Source organism: Anarrhichthys ocellatus, unplaced genomic scaffold (genome assembly GCF_004355925.1).
Source record: "Anarrhichthys ocellatus isolate YVR2014 unplaced genomic scaffold, GSC_Weel_1.0 scaffold233, whole genome shotgun sequence".
In the NCBI taxonomy this organism is placed as follows: domain Eukaryota; kingdom Metazoa; phylum Chordata; class Actinopteri; order Perciformes; family Anarhichadidae; genus Anarrhichthys; species Anarrhichthys ocellatus.
In genome coordinates, this window is record NW_022280263.1 from 98979 (window position 1) to 116661 (window position 17683).

General features: G+C 45.1%; 2 protein-coding genes and 1 pseudogene across 3 annotated transcripts in view; 2 read left to right on the forward strand and 1 right to left on the reverse strand.

Annotated features, from left to right (window-relative positions):
* Positions 1–1721: 1721 nt before the first annotated feature.
* On the reverse strand, positions 1722–6513 carry LOC116401011 (inhibin beta B chain). Its single transcript, XM_031879183.1, has 2 exons — positions 5655–6513; positions 1722–2790 (listed from the first exon to the last, which is right to left on the reverse strand). The coding sequence occupies exons 1-2, from the start codon at positions 6052–6054 to the stop codon at positions 2006–2008; spliced, it is 1185 nt and encodes a 394-aa protein (XP_031735043.1). The 5' UTR covers positions 6055–6513; the 3' UTR covers positions 1722–2005.
* Positions 6514–8207: 1694 nt separating this feature from the next.
* LOC116401012 (ras-related protein ralB-A-like) lies at positions 8208–10632 on the forward strand (annotated as a pseudogene).
* Positions 10633–12766: 2134 nt separating this feature from the next.
* Positions 12767–17683, forward strand: part of LOC116401013 (fas apoptotic inhibitory molecule 1-like) — a 6265-nt gene continuing 1348 nt past the window's right edge. Inside the window, exons 1-4 of one of the 2 annotated variants that reach the window (XM_031879185.1) lie at positions 12767–12883; positions 13508–13736; positions 14134–14183; positions 14732–14854. In XM_031879185.1, the coding sequence (XP_031735045.1) occupies positions 12767–12883; positions 13508–13736; positions 14134–14183; positions 14732–14854 (519 nt within the window). Of the gene's footprint in view, positions 12884–13507; positions 13737–14133; positions 14184–14731; positions 14870–17683 lie in introns of those variants that run through there. The other variant, XM_031879186.1, reaches the window with a different exon arrangement.

Genomic DNA, 17683 nt, shown 5'->3' on the forward strand with positions numbered 1-17683 from the left:
GGGTGGGGGGGGCGGGCTGTGGAAGAGGAGCTTTAACCTCAAAACTGAGTCTCAAAGTGTGTTTCGGTGCCGAACTGAAGACTCCTCTGGGACGCGTTCCTTTAGACCAGAATCCCATCTGGGTCACAGTTAGCCTCCTTTAGTGGTTCACTTTTTAAATTGATGATTGCATCAAGAAGAACAAAGGAACTCATCTTTTATTCCCAATGTGTATCCCAAACAAACCTGGCAACCCAAAGTGACAATGAAACTTAAATATCAGCTTTATTTCATGTGTTTTTGTTGATTTATGATTTTATTTTGAAAATCTACAACCATTTTGTGAATTTCAAGAAAAACATCTGAATTACCAGGTTGGGAACCAATAATTTATAATAATGCATTGATATTTTTAACGATATACAACAGATGTGTCACTTCAAGCTGCCGTCTTTGTGTGAAAAGGCGTAAAAATCTACTTTATTGTGCAGCAGATGTCGTATTTTTCCAACTCTTGTCTCCTAAATGGACGATAAAGAAACATAAAAAAGGCAGAAATTACATTTTCTTCACAATATCGTTGGCAAAAACCATTTCGTAGCGTAGAAACGAACTCTCTGCCTCCTCCTCCGACCCGCTGCCCGTCTGCAACGCTTAACATCTAAAGTACTAAGTGATAGAAGTGAAGCTTCAGTTCATGTTTACGGGTCAATACTATACATTGCATAGCTCATGCGGCACTTATTTCTGTTTAGAAGGACTGTGGGCGAACGGTGCTCAGTCTAAAAGGCATTTTAAATCTGCAAGTGCTATCAAAGGGGTGGAGTTCAACCGTCAACTAAATGGGGAAATTATGGCAACTTGTCACTTGATTTGATCGACCGGGAGGAACCGAATCTGAAGCTCTTCTTGACATCCGAACGTTAACAAAGATGGATGAACGTCTTCATGAGCTGATCACGCACTCTTAAAGAGTGGGAGACGGAGTCCTTTTAAGACTTTAGGTCTGCAGAGACGAAGCCTCTGGCACCGATCACAGAAGAGGTTTGCTTGTTATTTAAAGGTTGGGTTGGTACGTCAGATCTTGGTCCCTTTGGGATCAGACTCTACTTGTGTTGTTAAATCCTCAGATTCCAATCGGGGAAGAAATACCCAATCGTTCTCTCAAACGTTGTGGCTGTAATGAGTCTTAACCTTTGAACCTGAAGTTCATATCTCACAGTCCGACATCCCAAACCAGAATGTGTTCAATCTGAGAGTCAAATACCTTAAAGACACTTGTCTGAGGGATATTTGGTCGAGACGTTGAGTAAATTGCACAAATGACTGATTGGAGAAATGACGCTTGACGAGATCTGACCAACAAACCACCTTCACTCTGGGTTGAGGTTAAAATCCCACTGATTAAACAATGACGATGCTGGACAGAAGAATCCACCTTTTACTTTAGAGGGTTATTTAACGCTTTTGGTGGCAAAACCCTTGATTGTGTTTTTCTTGGATGCGTCCAAATGTTCGGCTTGAAGCCGGTTTTCATCGTGGACCAAAGTCTGGATGTGACTCCTGGTCTGAAGTGCTGTACGTTGGTGAAGTTCTCAGTAAAATCACCCCCAAAAAACCTTCTCTGTGACTCGTGTAAGGCTCCTCTGGAGATGTTATTTTGGGTTTTAACTTCTACACATGAAGGGTTTCACTCCAAAAAGAAGATACCCACCTCTAAACAAGTGGTCCCTCCTCATCCTCACTATCTTACAGATATTTAATGAAGAACTTCAGAGATTGATTGTTTTCCAAAGTGGATATTTAAAGATTTGGAAGAGAACTCTTCACTGAAACCACCAGAGAATATAACGAAATATATCAGCAAACATAAATATATATACAAGTTGTATTTTGTGCAGGCATACGTGAGGGTGCGCTTGTTTTTTCCATAAATATGTTTCTGTATTCTTTTCGTTGTTGTAAAAAGTGTGAATCTTCTTCAGTTCCACCTTTTAAATAAACAGGGATTGAAAATAACACTCGCTCAAGCGCAGCCGCACTCCTCCACGATCATGTTGGGAACGTCCCGCTTCACGATGTTGTACTCGTCGTCGAAGTAGAGCATGGACATGGTGCTGAGCTTGGTGGGGATGCAGCAGGAGTTCATGGAGCCGGGGCTCATCCCCCGCATGCGGTACTGGTTCACCACCGCCGTGTGGAAGGACGACGCCGAGCCGGGGACGCCCGCCATGTACGCCGGGCAGTTCCCCTCGCAGTAGTTCCCAAAGTACCCCGACGGCGCAATGATCCAGTCGTTCCAGCCGATGAGCCGGAAGTCTATGTAGAACTGCTGCCGGCAGCAGAGGCTGCTGCTGCCGTCGCACTCCAGCCCCCTCTTCCGGATGCGGTGCTTGCTGTCCGCGGACTGCCGCGCCTGCACCACCAGGAACGGCCGGTGGGACTCGTCGACGCGGTCGAGCAGGACCGGCGCGACGCTCTCGGCCTCGCAGGCCTCGCAGCGCACATCCAGGTTCTGGCGTCGCTCGCCCTTCTGGAACACCAGCCGCACGGCGTCGGTGAGCACGAAGGTGTGCCAGCCGCTGCGCTTCAGCTCCAGCCGCTTCTCCACCAGGTTCCACTTGCTGCCGAGGCCCGGCTCCTGGTAGTACACCTTCGCCGTCACCTTCCGCCGCGGGCGCGCCTCCGACGGAGACGGCGACGGCAGCAGCTTGAAGTAGAGCCAGAGGGTGGCCTGCGTCACGTAGAGGTTCTGGTTGCCCTCACTGGAGATCAGGAAGAACAGGCTGGACTTGGACGTCACCATGTCGTCTGGGGAGCAAAAAACACATCGTTAATAAAGCTGACTGAGGAAGAACGGGCGACATTTAAATCAAGGGGTCAGCTCTTTGACAACAGACCCCCAGACCTCCCCTCAGGTTCAGGGTGGCAGCACCGGTCCGTCGGACTGTGACAGGAAGCCGTTGGGCGCTGGGCCACTTGGCCTCCGAATTGTCCCAAATGTGAGAAGAAAGAGGGGGAGGGGGGGCTTAAGAGAGCAGCACACAAAAGGTTCAAAGACTCTGCATTGAATGCTGCCTGAAAACGAGATCTTCTGGAGCCGACACTGTCGTCACAACGAGGCCTAAAAGAGACGCAGCAACGAACCGAAACCTGCAAATGGTCCGAGGCAGCTGAGGGATTCAAACCCTTTAGAAACTAAAACCACAACATCTTTGTCATCTTTATATTTATATATATTATACTCCTGTTTCTCCTGCACCTTTAAGGAATGCATCAAGTATTCGTCTCTTCATTTATTCAGCCAGTAAGTTTGATTGATTCAAATCTTTTTACTCAATTTGCTAAATAAAAAGATAAAAGATGCAATAAGTTCTTTACATGTTGGGGAAATAAAATAATGAATAATACTTCATGTTAGACGGTCAGTAACTCTAATAGTAATCATGGAATCTGGTAGAAACTGTGACTTCTGTCTCAGAACTAGAAGCTTCTTAAGCTCCTGCGTTTTATCTCTGAGCTTATTTATCTGGAGATGCTGACGGAGCTTTTTAGTGGCTGTTACTTTGGATCACATGTGGTGCATTTGTGACCAAGAAGCACCACAGAAGAAGAGAACCCAGATGTAGTTTTTGCAGGAAAAAGAAGCAAAGCCGTGAGCGTCGTCATCAAAGCGAACGTCTTTATGCGCTACCTCATCCGTCACGGGACCAGCTGATCTCACAGGTGTGCATCCATCAAACCCCACGTCTCAGATGCCAAGGAGGATGCTGGGTAATTGAAGATGAACCCAGAGAGCAGGAGAGCGAGATGCAAAGACGTTCTTTAATCAGGCGACAGACGGCAGCTGTTCTCCGTGTAACTTCAGACAAATATTTAGAATGTTTTAGTGACGGATAAATAAGACGCTGCAACGATTGAGTAACATGCGAGTCGCTTCCATGTCCAACAGCGTGGTAGAGATACATTCAGGCTGAAATCAGCTTCAAAAGCAGAGATTTTCTGCAGGAATCTTCACTGGAGATGTTCCCACTGAAGTCTTCTTTACTTCACGTGTACGTTACAAAATAAAAACATAAGGAAGAGAAGAAAATGATTGTTACGCGTCAGTAATTCCCCAGCAACAGCTATCTTATTAGATTAAATATAATCAATTAAAATGTGACAAAAGAGCTTTTTACACCAGATTTAGAGTAGAAACCGTAAATACAACACTTTAATAATGTGAGATTTAAATGGTCAAAAAGTGACTTTTAACTTCTGAATGTTGACGATCATTCTTCAATATTAAACACTGTTCTGGAGCTTTTGATCATCTTTCATGGTCTTCTTCATCAACAGGGTGATGAAGATCATAAGACAGAAGATCATGGACTAAAGGGACTGTGAGAGGTCGACAAGAAGAGTGAGAAGCAAACTGATGCAGTAGACTGACAACATGTCACACACGCACACACACACACGCACGCACACACACACACACACACACGCACACACACACACACACACACACACTCTGTGAATTGAGTTCAGCTCATCAATCTGCATTCAGGCCGCACGACGGCCGACACAAAAGCTCTGACCTTATACTGAGGGGACCGATTCAACAACGGGGCCATGACACACACACACGCACACACACGCACACACACGCACACACACGCACACACACGCACACGTCTCATGTCGCTCTCTGGCGCACGGCGGCCGAGGGTGGAGAGGTCCGAGGCCTCAGAGACGAACATGTAAAGCTAAAAAGAGGCTCTCAGCGGGGATCGAACCTGCGACCGACGCCGAGCGAAGCTGCCTGTGTTCTAGAACATGAACGCAACACGGGGTGGAAGTTAGAAGTCTGAGTTTCTCTCCTGCACTTGAACGCAACACGCCCAGAATCTGATCAGCTCTTCATCCACCAAATTACATTTCATTTTTCTGCTCGATCACATCCTGTTTCTACCAGCGTAACAGATAAATATACCTTAATGTACCTTTATGTACCTTAATGTACCTTAATGTACCTTAATGTACCTTAATATACCTTAATGTACCTTTATGTACCTGTAATGTATCTCTAAACAAACACACCTAACTGTGTGTTAATGTGATGAAATCAGCACATTTACCTTTGACAACAACCGAAATATGAAGACACACACATCTCTCTCAGCTTCATGAATGCAGGGAGCAGCTGTATAACATCTGGTCAACATCAGCATTATCACACACACACACACACACACACACACACACACACGGAGTGTACATGCATCCTCTCAGAGGCTGAAGTCCATGAGGACAACAAGTGTCCTGATGTCCTCAGTCTGTTCAGAGCATGTTTTTATGTTTGACAGTAGAATGTGATGTTCAGGATTAGAAGCAGCACGTGCATCATGAGCTTCTATCAGCTGATAGAAACGAACTTCTCAGGTGCTTTAGTGCAGAAGCAGCGACTTCACCTCCACTGCTGCTTATGTTCTGTAAGATGTCAGATATCGATCAAATCAAACTCTTTCCTTTTTTATGTTCCAATAAGTTGGCATTACAGAGGGGGGGGTCTTACTTTGGGTTGTTTGTTTTAACACATAAGTGCCACGTGTTCATTTCTCGTTATAAATATCATATTTGTGTCGCTTCTCTTCATAACAACACGTTGAACACGCGTCTCCATCACGCACCTTTCTCCGCGAAGCTGATGATCTCGGAGCTCTCCTCCAGCGCCTCGCTGCTCATCGGGTGCCCGTCCAGGTTGGGGATCTCCACGCGCCCGTCCTCCCGCAGCTTCCCTGCGTGGAGCTTCCGCAGCGCCGTGACCATGGCCGCCCGGGACACCGGGTGCGTGATGTTGGGCCTCTCCCGCAACTGCAGCCGGCTCAGGATGTGCCTCTTCACCGCCTCCAGGAAGTCCCCGTCCAGCCGGCCGGACTCCGGGTCCTCCGGCTCAGCGACGCCGCAGGACGCGCAAGTGTCCCGGGTCGCCGCGTGCGCCTCCGCCTCGGTCCCGGGCGCAGCGGTGCAGCGGATGGAGAGGACGCAAGCCACGAGGAGGAGTGCCAGTCTGAAGAGACAGCTACTCATTTTCTGTTCGAGGAGGAGTCCAATACCGTTCTCTCTCTCTTCTGTCCCAGTTCATCAAGAAGACGTGTGCGGAGGCGGAAATGAAGCGCGCGGCTCCGTGCGTAACGGGCTCACTTTATTCCACCACTCCAAGATGCGCGTGCAGCAAATTCTATATCACATCGTTGTCTTTGGTGTGATCACGCGCTCCTCCGGTTCCTCCGGTTCCTCTGGACTCTGTGTCGGAGTTTGGAGCAGCTTCACGCGCACAGCATCACTCCGTCAGCATCAGTCCAGCTGCGATATATTCCACAAAAGAAGGAGAAGCATCCGAATCCAGGTTCATCTTTTCAACTTGTTACTCTCTGAACAGATGTAAACGAGTCCCCGCGCGGTGCTGCCGGAGTGCCGCTGAGCAATGAAGAAGTAGATGATGAGGAGGAGAGGGAGCTGAGCCAGAGAGCGCACCGAGGAGCGTCTCCATGCTGGCGTCTGAGACCCGGAGCCGCCACACCGAAAAGTTTTTATATACAAAGAGGGGGGGAGGGGGCAACGGGGCGGGGCCAGGAGGGGAGGGGGCGGGGTTAAGACTGGAAGCACAGAAAGATACACTGTGTGTACTACTGAAAAGTACTACTCTGATACTCGATGTTTAAATACACCAAAAGTATTTACTTTATATAAAAAACGAATCATTCATAAGTTCATCTTATGTTTTTATGTTTAAAATATAAATAAGTAACTTTAGTGGTCAGATAAATGTAGAGTATTTATTCAAGTACTGGAGTAGAAGTGTAAAGTAGAAATACTGCAGTAAAGTACCTTTAAATAAAGTACTTGTAGTACTTTCTAACAACTCAAACAAACTTCTGGATTGTTTTTCCTAAAATAATCAGATGAATGAAGTTTGGTTTAAACTTTAAAACACGTTTCTTCTTCTCTCCTTCCGTCATATTTATTAACCTTTGTGTATATTTATTAATCTATCAGAACATCCTCTGAGCTAATATGTTTAAAGTTTAAACTTCTTAATTAGTGCTGATTGTTCATTAACGGTTGAAACACTTTAAATCAAACACAAACATGATGAAACCCATGAAGGAGCATCGTACCCTGCAGGTTAACGCTGTTTTCATGATGCATCCTTGTTGTCTGAGTGACAATAAATCAACACAAGCCTGTAATTAAAGTGGTGAGATACCAAAATAAAAGCCTCTGACAGCTGCAGGAGATGAATAATAAGAGTCAGGAGAGCACAGGAATACATGTGCTAGTGAAGCAGGAACCAGATGAGCTGATGCTCATGAACATGCAGCAGGTTGTTCCCTCGGGCCGCCTGTGTGTCTGTTCCTCTGCTCTCATGATGCTGAAAGATCAAACATGTTTTATTCACTTTGATTTGATTGAAATAGAAACAGCTTCCCCTCATTAGATCCAGTTACAGTCCATCAGTCAGTGGTCTCTACTGTGTTTCTATCAGCTGTGGAGAAAGTAAGGAAACAGCGCCATCTTTGTTCCAAAGAGAGGAGCTACATGCTTTTAGCTGCAGGTGAGTTTGCATCACTTAAAACCTGTAAATCACTACATTCACATTTTATTCACAGTAAACTACTATTTGACATTTATATATCTCGTTAGAAACTTGATCCCAGCTTCTCTAATTTGAGGATTTGCTGTGTTTCTTTACTTTTATATCTGTTTAAGCTGTTTATGACATATTTAAGCCTTAAAAATAGACCAACTAATCATCAGATTCATCTTGTATCGTTAGCTTTGTATTTATTTATTTTCTGCACACAAAAACTAAATATATATAATTTAGTGATAGCCTTAAATAAAATAGAGTACCGTTATTATATTTGTTATGCTATTTTTAGGAAAGAAAATACATGAATAAATAAATAGACAAATGTTTTTTTTATTTTTATTTTTTTACACAAAACTTTATTTTGTTAAACCACAAAGAAATACACAACACAGTACCGGAGCGCTGATCTTTTTTTTTTACAGAAAGTGAATAAACAATAAGGAATGAAAATAAAACAATGCAATTACAGAGAACTACATATTTAAAAAATATATTTTAATAAGAAAAAAATAAAATAATACAGATTTCAAGGAGTACGAGGAATTTCGTGACATCACATCCTGTTAATGTTATCCGAGAAGAGAGAAAAAGGTGGACGTGTCACTCCGTGTCTGTTTCGCGGGTTCGTCACTCCACTTCAAAAAAGCTGCATTTTAAGGCCTATAACGACAGTTGGTGTATTTTACGGCCTATAACGACAGTTGGTGTATTTTACGGCCTATAACGACAGTTGGCGTAGGTGTAAATACATATCACATAATATGACGTTTTTTTGTTCCTAATTTATTTATTATGAAGAGTTATGTTTGGCTTTTATTTAAGGTGAATCACTGCTAACGGCGAACTAGTGTTTTCTTTCCAGCTACAGAGTGACGCCTCCTCTTGAGAATACACGATCTTTGATCAGAGTACAAACTGTAAGGTGGGGCAGAGCGTCTCAACTTGAGAAAGTTTCAGTTCGTGTCGGTTTATGGCGGTTTTCCTAACGAACGGCGGGAAAACACATTGACGGGTGAGTCTTGCGACTTTGTCCTGCGTTGTTTAAGCCATCTTCAAGTTTTCTACGTCACGTTTTAACGTCGTTTTTCCCTCCCTTAAGTCGCCTCGCGTGTTATCTAGCTTAGCTTATCAGCGCGGTTGAGTGACGCTCCGGAGTAGCCAATAGCAACTGCGATAGGAGGAGTTCTGGCCAATCAGAGCCGGGCAGAGGGCGGGCGCTTGTTAAAGTGTGTTTAGTGTGTCAGCTGGTTAAAACAAGAGGAACAAGATGAATTAAAGTTCCTCTTTTTACTGCACACACACACACACACACACACACGCATTGTTCACGTACTTCTTATGTATGGTCACAGCTGAGGTTAATCAGTAATATTCATCTGGTTCTGACGGTTACATTCACGTTAGTGTCCTTGCAGCCCGCATGGAAAGGAAGCAGGAAAGGTCACTGACAAGTGGGTTGGTCCACGTCCCTGTAGTGGTTTAGACCGGCTCTTTATCTCAGTGTGTTGGTTCTCTCTGTTACAGGTCTGTTCTAGAGCGCTGTGCCAGTTTGGTGAGTAATGAGCTCAGTTTACATCTTTAATATTGTTTACTCTGGTCTGGTTTTTAATATTTAATGTTGTATTTATGGTTTTATGTCTCTGCTGGTCTCTCTCTCTGCTGGTCTCTCTCCCTGCTGGTCTCTGCTGGTCTCTCCCTCTCCCTGCTGGTCTCTCTCTCTCTCTCCCTGCTGGTCTCTGCTGGTCTCTCCAGTAGGTGGATCTGTGAGCCGCTGGACTGCGACGGACCGGTCATCATGGCCTCGGGTAAGAACAAGAACCAGACCTCTCTGGTCCTCCATAAGGTGATCATGGTGGGCAGCGGTGGAGTGGGGAAGTCCGCCCTCACCCTGCAGTTCATGTACGACGAGGTGAGACTCCAGCACTACCTTTCCCACAATCCCTCTCTCTCTGCTTCCATCACACCATCAACATCCTCTGCTCCTCTAGTTTGTGGAGGACTACGAGCCCACCAAGGCCGACAGCTACAGGAAGAAGGTGGTCCTGGACGGGGAGGATGTCCAGATCGACATCCTGGACACGGCGGGTCAGGAGGACTACGCCGCCATCAGGGACAACTACTTCAGGAGCGGAGAGGGCTTCCTGCTGCTGTTCTCCATCACGGAGCTTGAGTCCTTCACGGCCATCTCTGAGTTCAGGTCTGCACCAGACTCCTTAAAGGAGACGGTCTAGGTCTGCACCAGACTCCTTAAAGGAGACGGTCTAGGTCTGCATCAGACTCCTTAAAGGAGACGGTCTAGGTCTGCATCAGACTCCTTAAAGGAGACGGTCTTGGTCTGCATCAGACTCCTTAAAGGAGACGGTTTTAACCCTCTGTGTTCTGGCCTCAGGGAGCAGATCCTGAGGGTGAAGGAGGAGGAGGCCATCCCTCTGCTGCTGGTGGGGAACAAGTCCGACCTGGAGGAACGACGGCAGGTCTCTGCGGACGAGGGAGCCGCCAAGGCCAGCGAGTGGGGGGGGGGTCCAGTACGTGGAGACCTCAGCCAAGACCAGAGCCAACGTAGACAAGGTATGTAGACCACCAGGGCTCTAAAGATATCGTCTTTACTCCATCAAGTCTGATGAGGAGCAGAACTTAAGGTTAAAACTGGATTAATACGGTTGAGAACACGGGTGTCCGTCTGTCTCGCGGGCGTCCGTCCGTCTGTCTCGCGGGCGTCCGTCCGTCTGTCTCGCGGGCGTCCGTCCGTCCGTCTGTCTGTCTCGCGGGCGTCCGTCCGTCTGTCTCACATGTGGCCTTCTGTCTCTCAGGTGTTCTTCGACCTCATGCGGGAGGTCCGCAAGAAGAAGATGGCGGAGAGCAAAGACAAGAACGGACCGAGCGGCAAGAAGAAGAAGAAGCGCTGCTGCATCCTTTAACTCTCGGCCGAGGGGACGAAGTGCCAAACGGAGTCAGACGGACTCTAAACAAACACTCACTCCATCAGCTGGGGGGGGGGGGACACCTGAGTACTCATTCCTCACCTGCACCTTTATTTTTACACCTGACAATGTACCGTTGTCCAAATGTATAAAGTCCACGTTTAAACATAATCTGGATGTGTTTGAGGTCATGTTGAAGAATCTCACTTCATCAGTTCAGTTACTTTGAAGCTGCTTCTGGTCCAGATCCTCTACCTGGACCAGAGTATGTGGACTCTACCAGCTCAGGTACTCTGCTCAGGTACTCTGCCTACTACACATCATTGCGTTTAGCATCATTTAACATTCTAGTTTGTTGGAGTCGTACCGATGTAAAAACCACTCAAAGTACACCAACGTCTCTGTGTACTTGTCTTTCTACTGCACACGTTCTTCTTCTCCTGTTTTAATGATGTAGAACTCTCACTGAGTCACAGAATCACCATCAGTGAAGAAGAGACATTTAGTGCCTTAACCCCTTCATGTCTTCATGTCCCGCTCGTCTCTCTGGACGATCTTCTACTTTATAATCTATTTAAATCTCTTCTTCTCTTGAAGACACTCGTTTGTGTCAAAGTCATTTCTTTTCAGAATAAAAGAATGACCGATCGCTTCCTCTGAGGCGATCGGTTTCTTTCTCTATTGAAACATAAAAACAATAATAAATGAATGATGTCTGTGTACAGTGGTCTGTAAGTGTCTGTACTGAATGGTCTATTTAGTTCCTTTAATGTATTATATTACATTTGTCACCTAACGGTCATTCTACCGTATAGAGAATAATAAATACATCTTTATACATTTGACCCAGAACAATGGGACCATATTACATTGTTCTTTCTAGGAAACAAGTATAATAATATTCAATAAAACAGATTTAAGTATCACCAGCTCTGGGAGGTGGACTTTATAATAATAATAATAAAGTAAATAGAAACATGAGTCAATAAGAAGAAGGTGGCAGCTGTGATTCATTATTTGTCCACTAGATGGCACCACTGACTCAAAGTTCATCAAATAACAAACAAACATTGTTCTCTGCTCAGCTGAAAGGTTCTGTTCTTCTTTCTTTGTTTCTGGGTAAATAAAAGACTCAAAACTCACTGAGAGCGAAATATCCAAAATGTTAAATTAGCGTCAAAAACTCTTCCGAGAGACGAAGAAGATGTAATCATCAGATCTGTGTTCATGTAGAAGTTAGACCTGCACACACTCCATAGGAGGAGGAGGAGGAGGACTACATGTAGGAGGAGGAGGAGGGGGACTACATGTAGGATGAGGAGGGGGACTACATGTAGGATGAGGAGGAGGGGGACTACATGTAGGATGAGGAGGAGGAGGGGGACTACATGTAGGAGGAGGAGGGGGACTACATGTAGGATGAGGAGGAGGACTACATGTAGGAGGAGGAGGGGGACTACATGTAGGATGAGGAGGAGGAGGGGGACTACATGTAGGAGGAGGAGGGGGACTACATGTAGGATGAGGAGGAGGAGGGGGACTACATGTAGGATGAGGAGGAGGAGGGGGACTACATGTAGGAGGAGGAGGAGGAGGACTACATGTAGGAGGAGGAGGGGGACTACATGTAGGATGAGGAGGAGGAGGGGGACTACATGTAGGAGGAGGAGGGGGACTACATGTAGGATGAGGAGGAGGAGGGGGACTACATGTAGGATGAGGAGGAGGAGGGGGACTACATGTAGGATGAGGACGACTACATGTAGGATGAGGAGGGGGACTACATGTAGGATGAGGAGGACTACATGTAGGATGAGGATGAGGAGGGGGACTACATGTAGGATGAGGAGGACTACATGTAGGATGAGGAGGGGGACTACATGTAGGATGAGGACGACTACATGTAGGATGAGGAGGACTACATGTAGGATGAGGAGGACTACATGTAGGATGAGGATGAGGGGGACTACATGTAGGATGAGGAGGAGGAGGGGGACTACATGTAGGATGAGGAGGAGGAGGGGGACTACATGTAGGATGAGGAGGAGGAGGACTACATGTAGGACGAGGTGTCTCCTGTCCTGATTATCAGTGTCAGTGTCGTCTGTAAGCCTCTTACTGTAATACACCGGCTGCTGAGCAGAGACTCTGAGGACCAGACATGCTGGAGGGAGACGTGCTCAAGGACTCTGTGAGGTGGTCCGGGACTCCGTGAGGACCAGACATGCTGGGGGGAGACGTGGTGGCCGTGTGGGACGTGGCACTCAGTGACGGCGTCTACAGGATCCAGTTCTCTCACGGGACCACCACCGGGAGACGCATCGTGTACGTTAACGGACAGGTGAGACCCTGTCCCAGTGTGGTTCCTCAAACCCTTCATAGACTGAGACCCTCAGATTCATCATGTTTGACTTGCAGTAAAAGTACTCGTACTACAGTGTACAAGTACTCTGTTACATGTCAGAGTCCTGTATTTGAAGTACCAAAAGTACTTTTTCTGCAGTATCTGTTATAGTATAGATAGTATTCATTTGTTCACTACTTCAATAATCTGAATATATAAAGTAACTAAAGCTGCCAGTAAAAGTACAATATTTACTCTGAGATGTAGGAAGTACTCATGTAAAGTACCTGAAACGTGTACTTAAATGTACTTAGTTAGTCTGGCAGTAATAATTAATTTTGAAAGATTAAACTACCTGATAGTATGTAAATATGAGTGCTTATAATTTACTGCATGTGTAGTACTTTTACTTCAGTATGAAAGCAGTACTTTTACTTGTGATGGAGTACACTACTTTTCCTTCAAAGTAAAAGATCTGAATACTTTTTGAATGTTTTGTGTGGCTGAAGTACTTCTTGTCTCCAGGATCCTGCAGTATTCCTCTGCAGTTTTGTTTGGAGTACACCTGTGAATAGTACACGCAGTAATCCCACCAATCACAGGAGTTGTTTTGCTCAACAGGAAGTCATCAGAAGAGACCGGATGTTCAAGCTGGTGGGACAGGAGACGTTCACTGTGGGCGGAGCCAACACCAGAGCCAGCGTGCTCATCGAGGCCGTCGGCGGATTGGCTTACGAGTACTCGCTGCAGCTGGAGGGGCGGAGCCTCCAGAGGTTCACCGCAGACCGGGACGAGACCTGCAGGACCTGGAGGGTCCGGGTGGACGGGGAGGACTGCAGGGTTGTCCTGGGTGAGGAAATACCACTAAATAACACTTCAGATAGAGTAGAAATACCACTAAATAGTACTTCAGATAGAGTAGGAATACCACTAAATAGTACTTCAGATACAGTATAAATACCACGAAATAGTACTTCAGATAGAGTAGAAATACCACTAAATAGTACTTCAGATAGAGTAGAAATACCACTAAATAGTACTTCAGATAGAGTAGAAATACCACTAAATAGTACTTCAGATACAATATAAATACCACAGATATTCTCCTGAATACAAAATGTTACTGAAGTTAAATTAACAACATGTTCAGTTTTGGAGAATATGTGAACAAATATACATCAATATATACATATACATATATTTATATATATACACACATCTATACATAGTACTGTTGTTTCCTACAGAGAAGGACACGATGGACGTTTGGTGCAACGGACAGAAAATGGACACAACGGTGAGAAAGTTTAACATATAAATATAAATATAACCATAAATAATAATAATATCCAGTGACCTGTTTTAATGTATTTGTGCTTAATGTCACTGAGATTAAACACATTTATGTTCCATCTGGAGCGATACGGAACGTTTAAATAGAACTTCCACTAATCTGTGATACTAATCCGGGTTAACTCCCTCTGATCAGCTGACAGATAATCTACACAAAGTTATTCTACTAATAACTATGTTCACCTCAACCAAACATCACGTCTTTATTCTCCAGTTCTCTCAAACACTAAACACACAGGATACAACACATTCTGAGGAATACTGGCATCAATAGTGAATAAATAGATACAATGATGTTTACTGTTCTCGATGTGCTGATGTTTCTATCTGCTGAATGATTTGACCTTAAGATGAAGTAAAGACAAAGATCTCTTTTTGGTTCCGCTGGTCACAACATGTGAGAAACCTAAAATGTTTCCATCGTCTTTCAGAATAAGAGTGCATATAGAACACCTTGGTATTGGTTAAATGTGTCCTGGTGGACGTCCACAGGGAGAGTTTGTGGACGACGGGACAGAAACACGCTTCATGTTCGGGGAACACGAGTGTTGCATCAAAGCGACGAGCAGTGGGAAGAATAAAGGAGGCATTGTTCACCATCTACTGCTGGATGGAGCTTCAACACAATAGAGCCGCTGGAACACAACCAAAGAGGCTCTATGAATGAGGTATTTATTCATGTACAAATACCACGCAGTACTACAGGCTGGGCTTTATATTCAAGGATTTTGTTTTTCATCATGTCGTTAACAAAGACGTTCACAAATATGTTCATGTAAATACAGCAAATGAAATGAAATGTAATGCCTTTTTGTCTGATTAGTGCTTTGGAGCTTTATTTTGAAAGGGCCCTGAATTAAAATCAAGGATTTTATTTGTGATCACGTAGTTAACAAATGTAGAAAACTACACATACAAATATGTTCATGCAAATAAAATGAAAAGTAATTATTTTTTGTGTGATTTATAATTTGTTTGTCTGATTAGTGCTTTGGAGCTTTCTTTTGAAAGCGTAAGTCTTTTTTTGAGCAGAATCCACGCAATACGTACTTCTTGAACTCCGCTGCGTCAAGCTCTCGCCGGCTAGCAAAGAGACAGACCGGAAACAGGGAAGTTTGGTGTTCAAAATAAAAGCATAAATTATGTATACCATGGATGTTTGGTGAGAAAATGTCGCAGCTGGTAAAGTCTTAACTAATTGTAATGACTTTGTAAACTGCTGTGTAGTTTAATCCATAATTATATACCATAATGTGTTTATTATATTTTATTTTAATAATCTGAAGCTGATAAGTAACTAAAACTGTCAATATAAAGTGGCATACAAATAGAAATACTCAAGTAAAGTACAAGTACCACAAAATGTGCACTTAAGTGCGGTACTGTGAGTAAATAAACTTTCCAGCGCTTGTTTTATTTTGAAAGTCCCCACCGGAACTCTTCGTTGTTCGGTGTGTGTTACCTTTGAGACGCTCCGCTTCCCAGCCGGGATACCGAGGCTCTCCAACGGGATGGACCTCACAGCAGCAGCGGGGAAAGTGTTTTTGGGACCCGAATTCACACCTTTAAACACACGTGTCGTTAACCGTTAACCGACACCGGGAACTCGGATTTAGAAGCCCTCTCCTCCCGCGGTGGCGGGGTTTAAAATTCCTGGACGGAGGTTAAGTAGTGCGCAGCTGGTCCTGGAGACAAAACAACGGACGGACCTGGAACAGGCAGCTAGCCACAGCTAGCTCGTTAGCTCGAGCTAACTAGCCTAGCCACCTAGCACAAACAAGGCCGTTTTTTATCGTTCTCCTCTGGTCAGTTCTGGCCGCAAAATGACTCTAAAAGCTCCTTTAACCCAATTTTAAACGCCCTGCGTGTAAAGGAGGATCCACTGTGTTTTTAAACAGAACAGACTCTATATTATATTATCATATATTATATATTATATATTATATTAACAGTATAGCTGAGAAACAGACGTGTGAAGTTCACCAGGGTCCAGAGGAGAACAGCATGATTTAAGAGGACCAGGAGGACACCACCGTCTCCTTCCGACCCTCCTCTTCACCACATCATGAACTACCAGCAGCACCTCGCCAACTCCGCCGCCATCCGAGGCGAGATCCAGAGGTTCGAGTCCGTGCACCCCAACATCTACTCCATCTACGAGCTGCTGGAGCGGGTGGAGGAGCCGCTGCTGCAGAACCAGATCCGGGAGCATGTGATCGCGATCGAAGGTAGGACAGGAGGGTGGGAAGGGGTCCTGACGTGTACCTCAGACCAGGACCCGGAGTGGTCTGTTGATGTGGTGGTTGTCCTGTGTTCTTCAGTGATGAACGAGGTGATCGACACTTTACAGAAGCTGGGAGATGAGTCACAGAAGATACTTTACTTTGAAGAGTCTCACTCGTAGCTCCTTGTCTCCTTGTTTCCTCTTTACTTGACCTCCACCTCCTCACCTTGTTGATCCTTTCATAGTCTCCTTGTTTCTTCCTCTCCTCTTTCCTGTCCTTGTTTCTTCCTCACCTCCTCTTCATTTACTCTTCTCATTGTCTGCTTGTTTCCTCTCTACTTGACCTCCTCTCATAGTTTCCTTGTTTCCTCTCTACTTGACCTCCTCTCATTGTTTCCTTGTTTCCTCTCTACTTGACCTCCTCTCATTGTTTCCTTGTCTCCTCTCCTTGTGTCCTTGTTTCTTCCTTGTCTCCTCTCATTGTTTCCTTGTCTCCTCTCCTTGTGTCCTTGTTTCTTCCTTGTCTCCTCTAATTGTTTCCTTGTCTCCTCTCCTTGTGTCCTTGTTTCTTCCTTGTCTCCTCTCATTGTTTCCTTGACTCCCTTCCTCTCCTCATCTCCTTGTCTCCTCTCTCCTCCCTTTACTCTCCTCCTTGTCTGCTTGTTTCCTCTCTACTTGACCTCCTCTCCTTGTTTCCTTGTCTCCTCTCCTTGTCTTGGTTTTATTGGACATGAGTTCACATATTTATAATATATAAACGAGGACTGTACAGCATAACAACATGTAAAACATGAAGCTAACAGAACTAAAGATGTGAGCTGATATCCTTCATATGTTCATATTTAATCTGTATTTATGTATTCATTGTGTGATGTATGTACCACCTCCTCTCCTGTGGGTCAGTTAAGAACATGTGAGGAACCGTGGTTCCACTGAGAACGTGTCACACGGTGGTCGTTAGCTCCTCCAGACGTTAACTTGATTAGCTGGTCTCATGATGAAGAAGAGAGCCTGTGAAGTCTGTTTCACACCAGACTCTCCTTGTTTCCTCTCTACCTGACCTCCTCATTGTTCCTTGTCTCCTCTCCTTGTGTCCTTGTTTCTTCCTCTCTTCCTCTCCTCCTCTCTCCTCTCCATCCCCTACTCTCCTTGTGTCCTTGTTTCTTCCTCTCTTCCTCTCCTCTCCCTCCCCTACTCTCCTTGTGTCCTTGTTTCTTCCT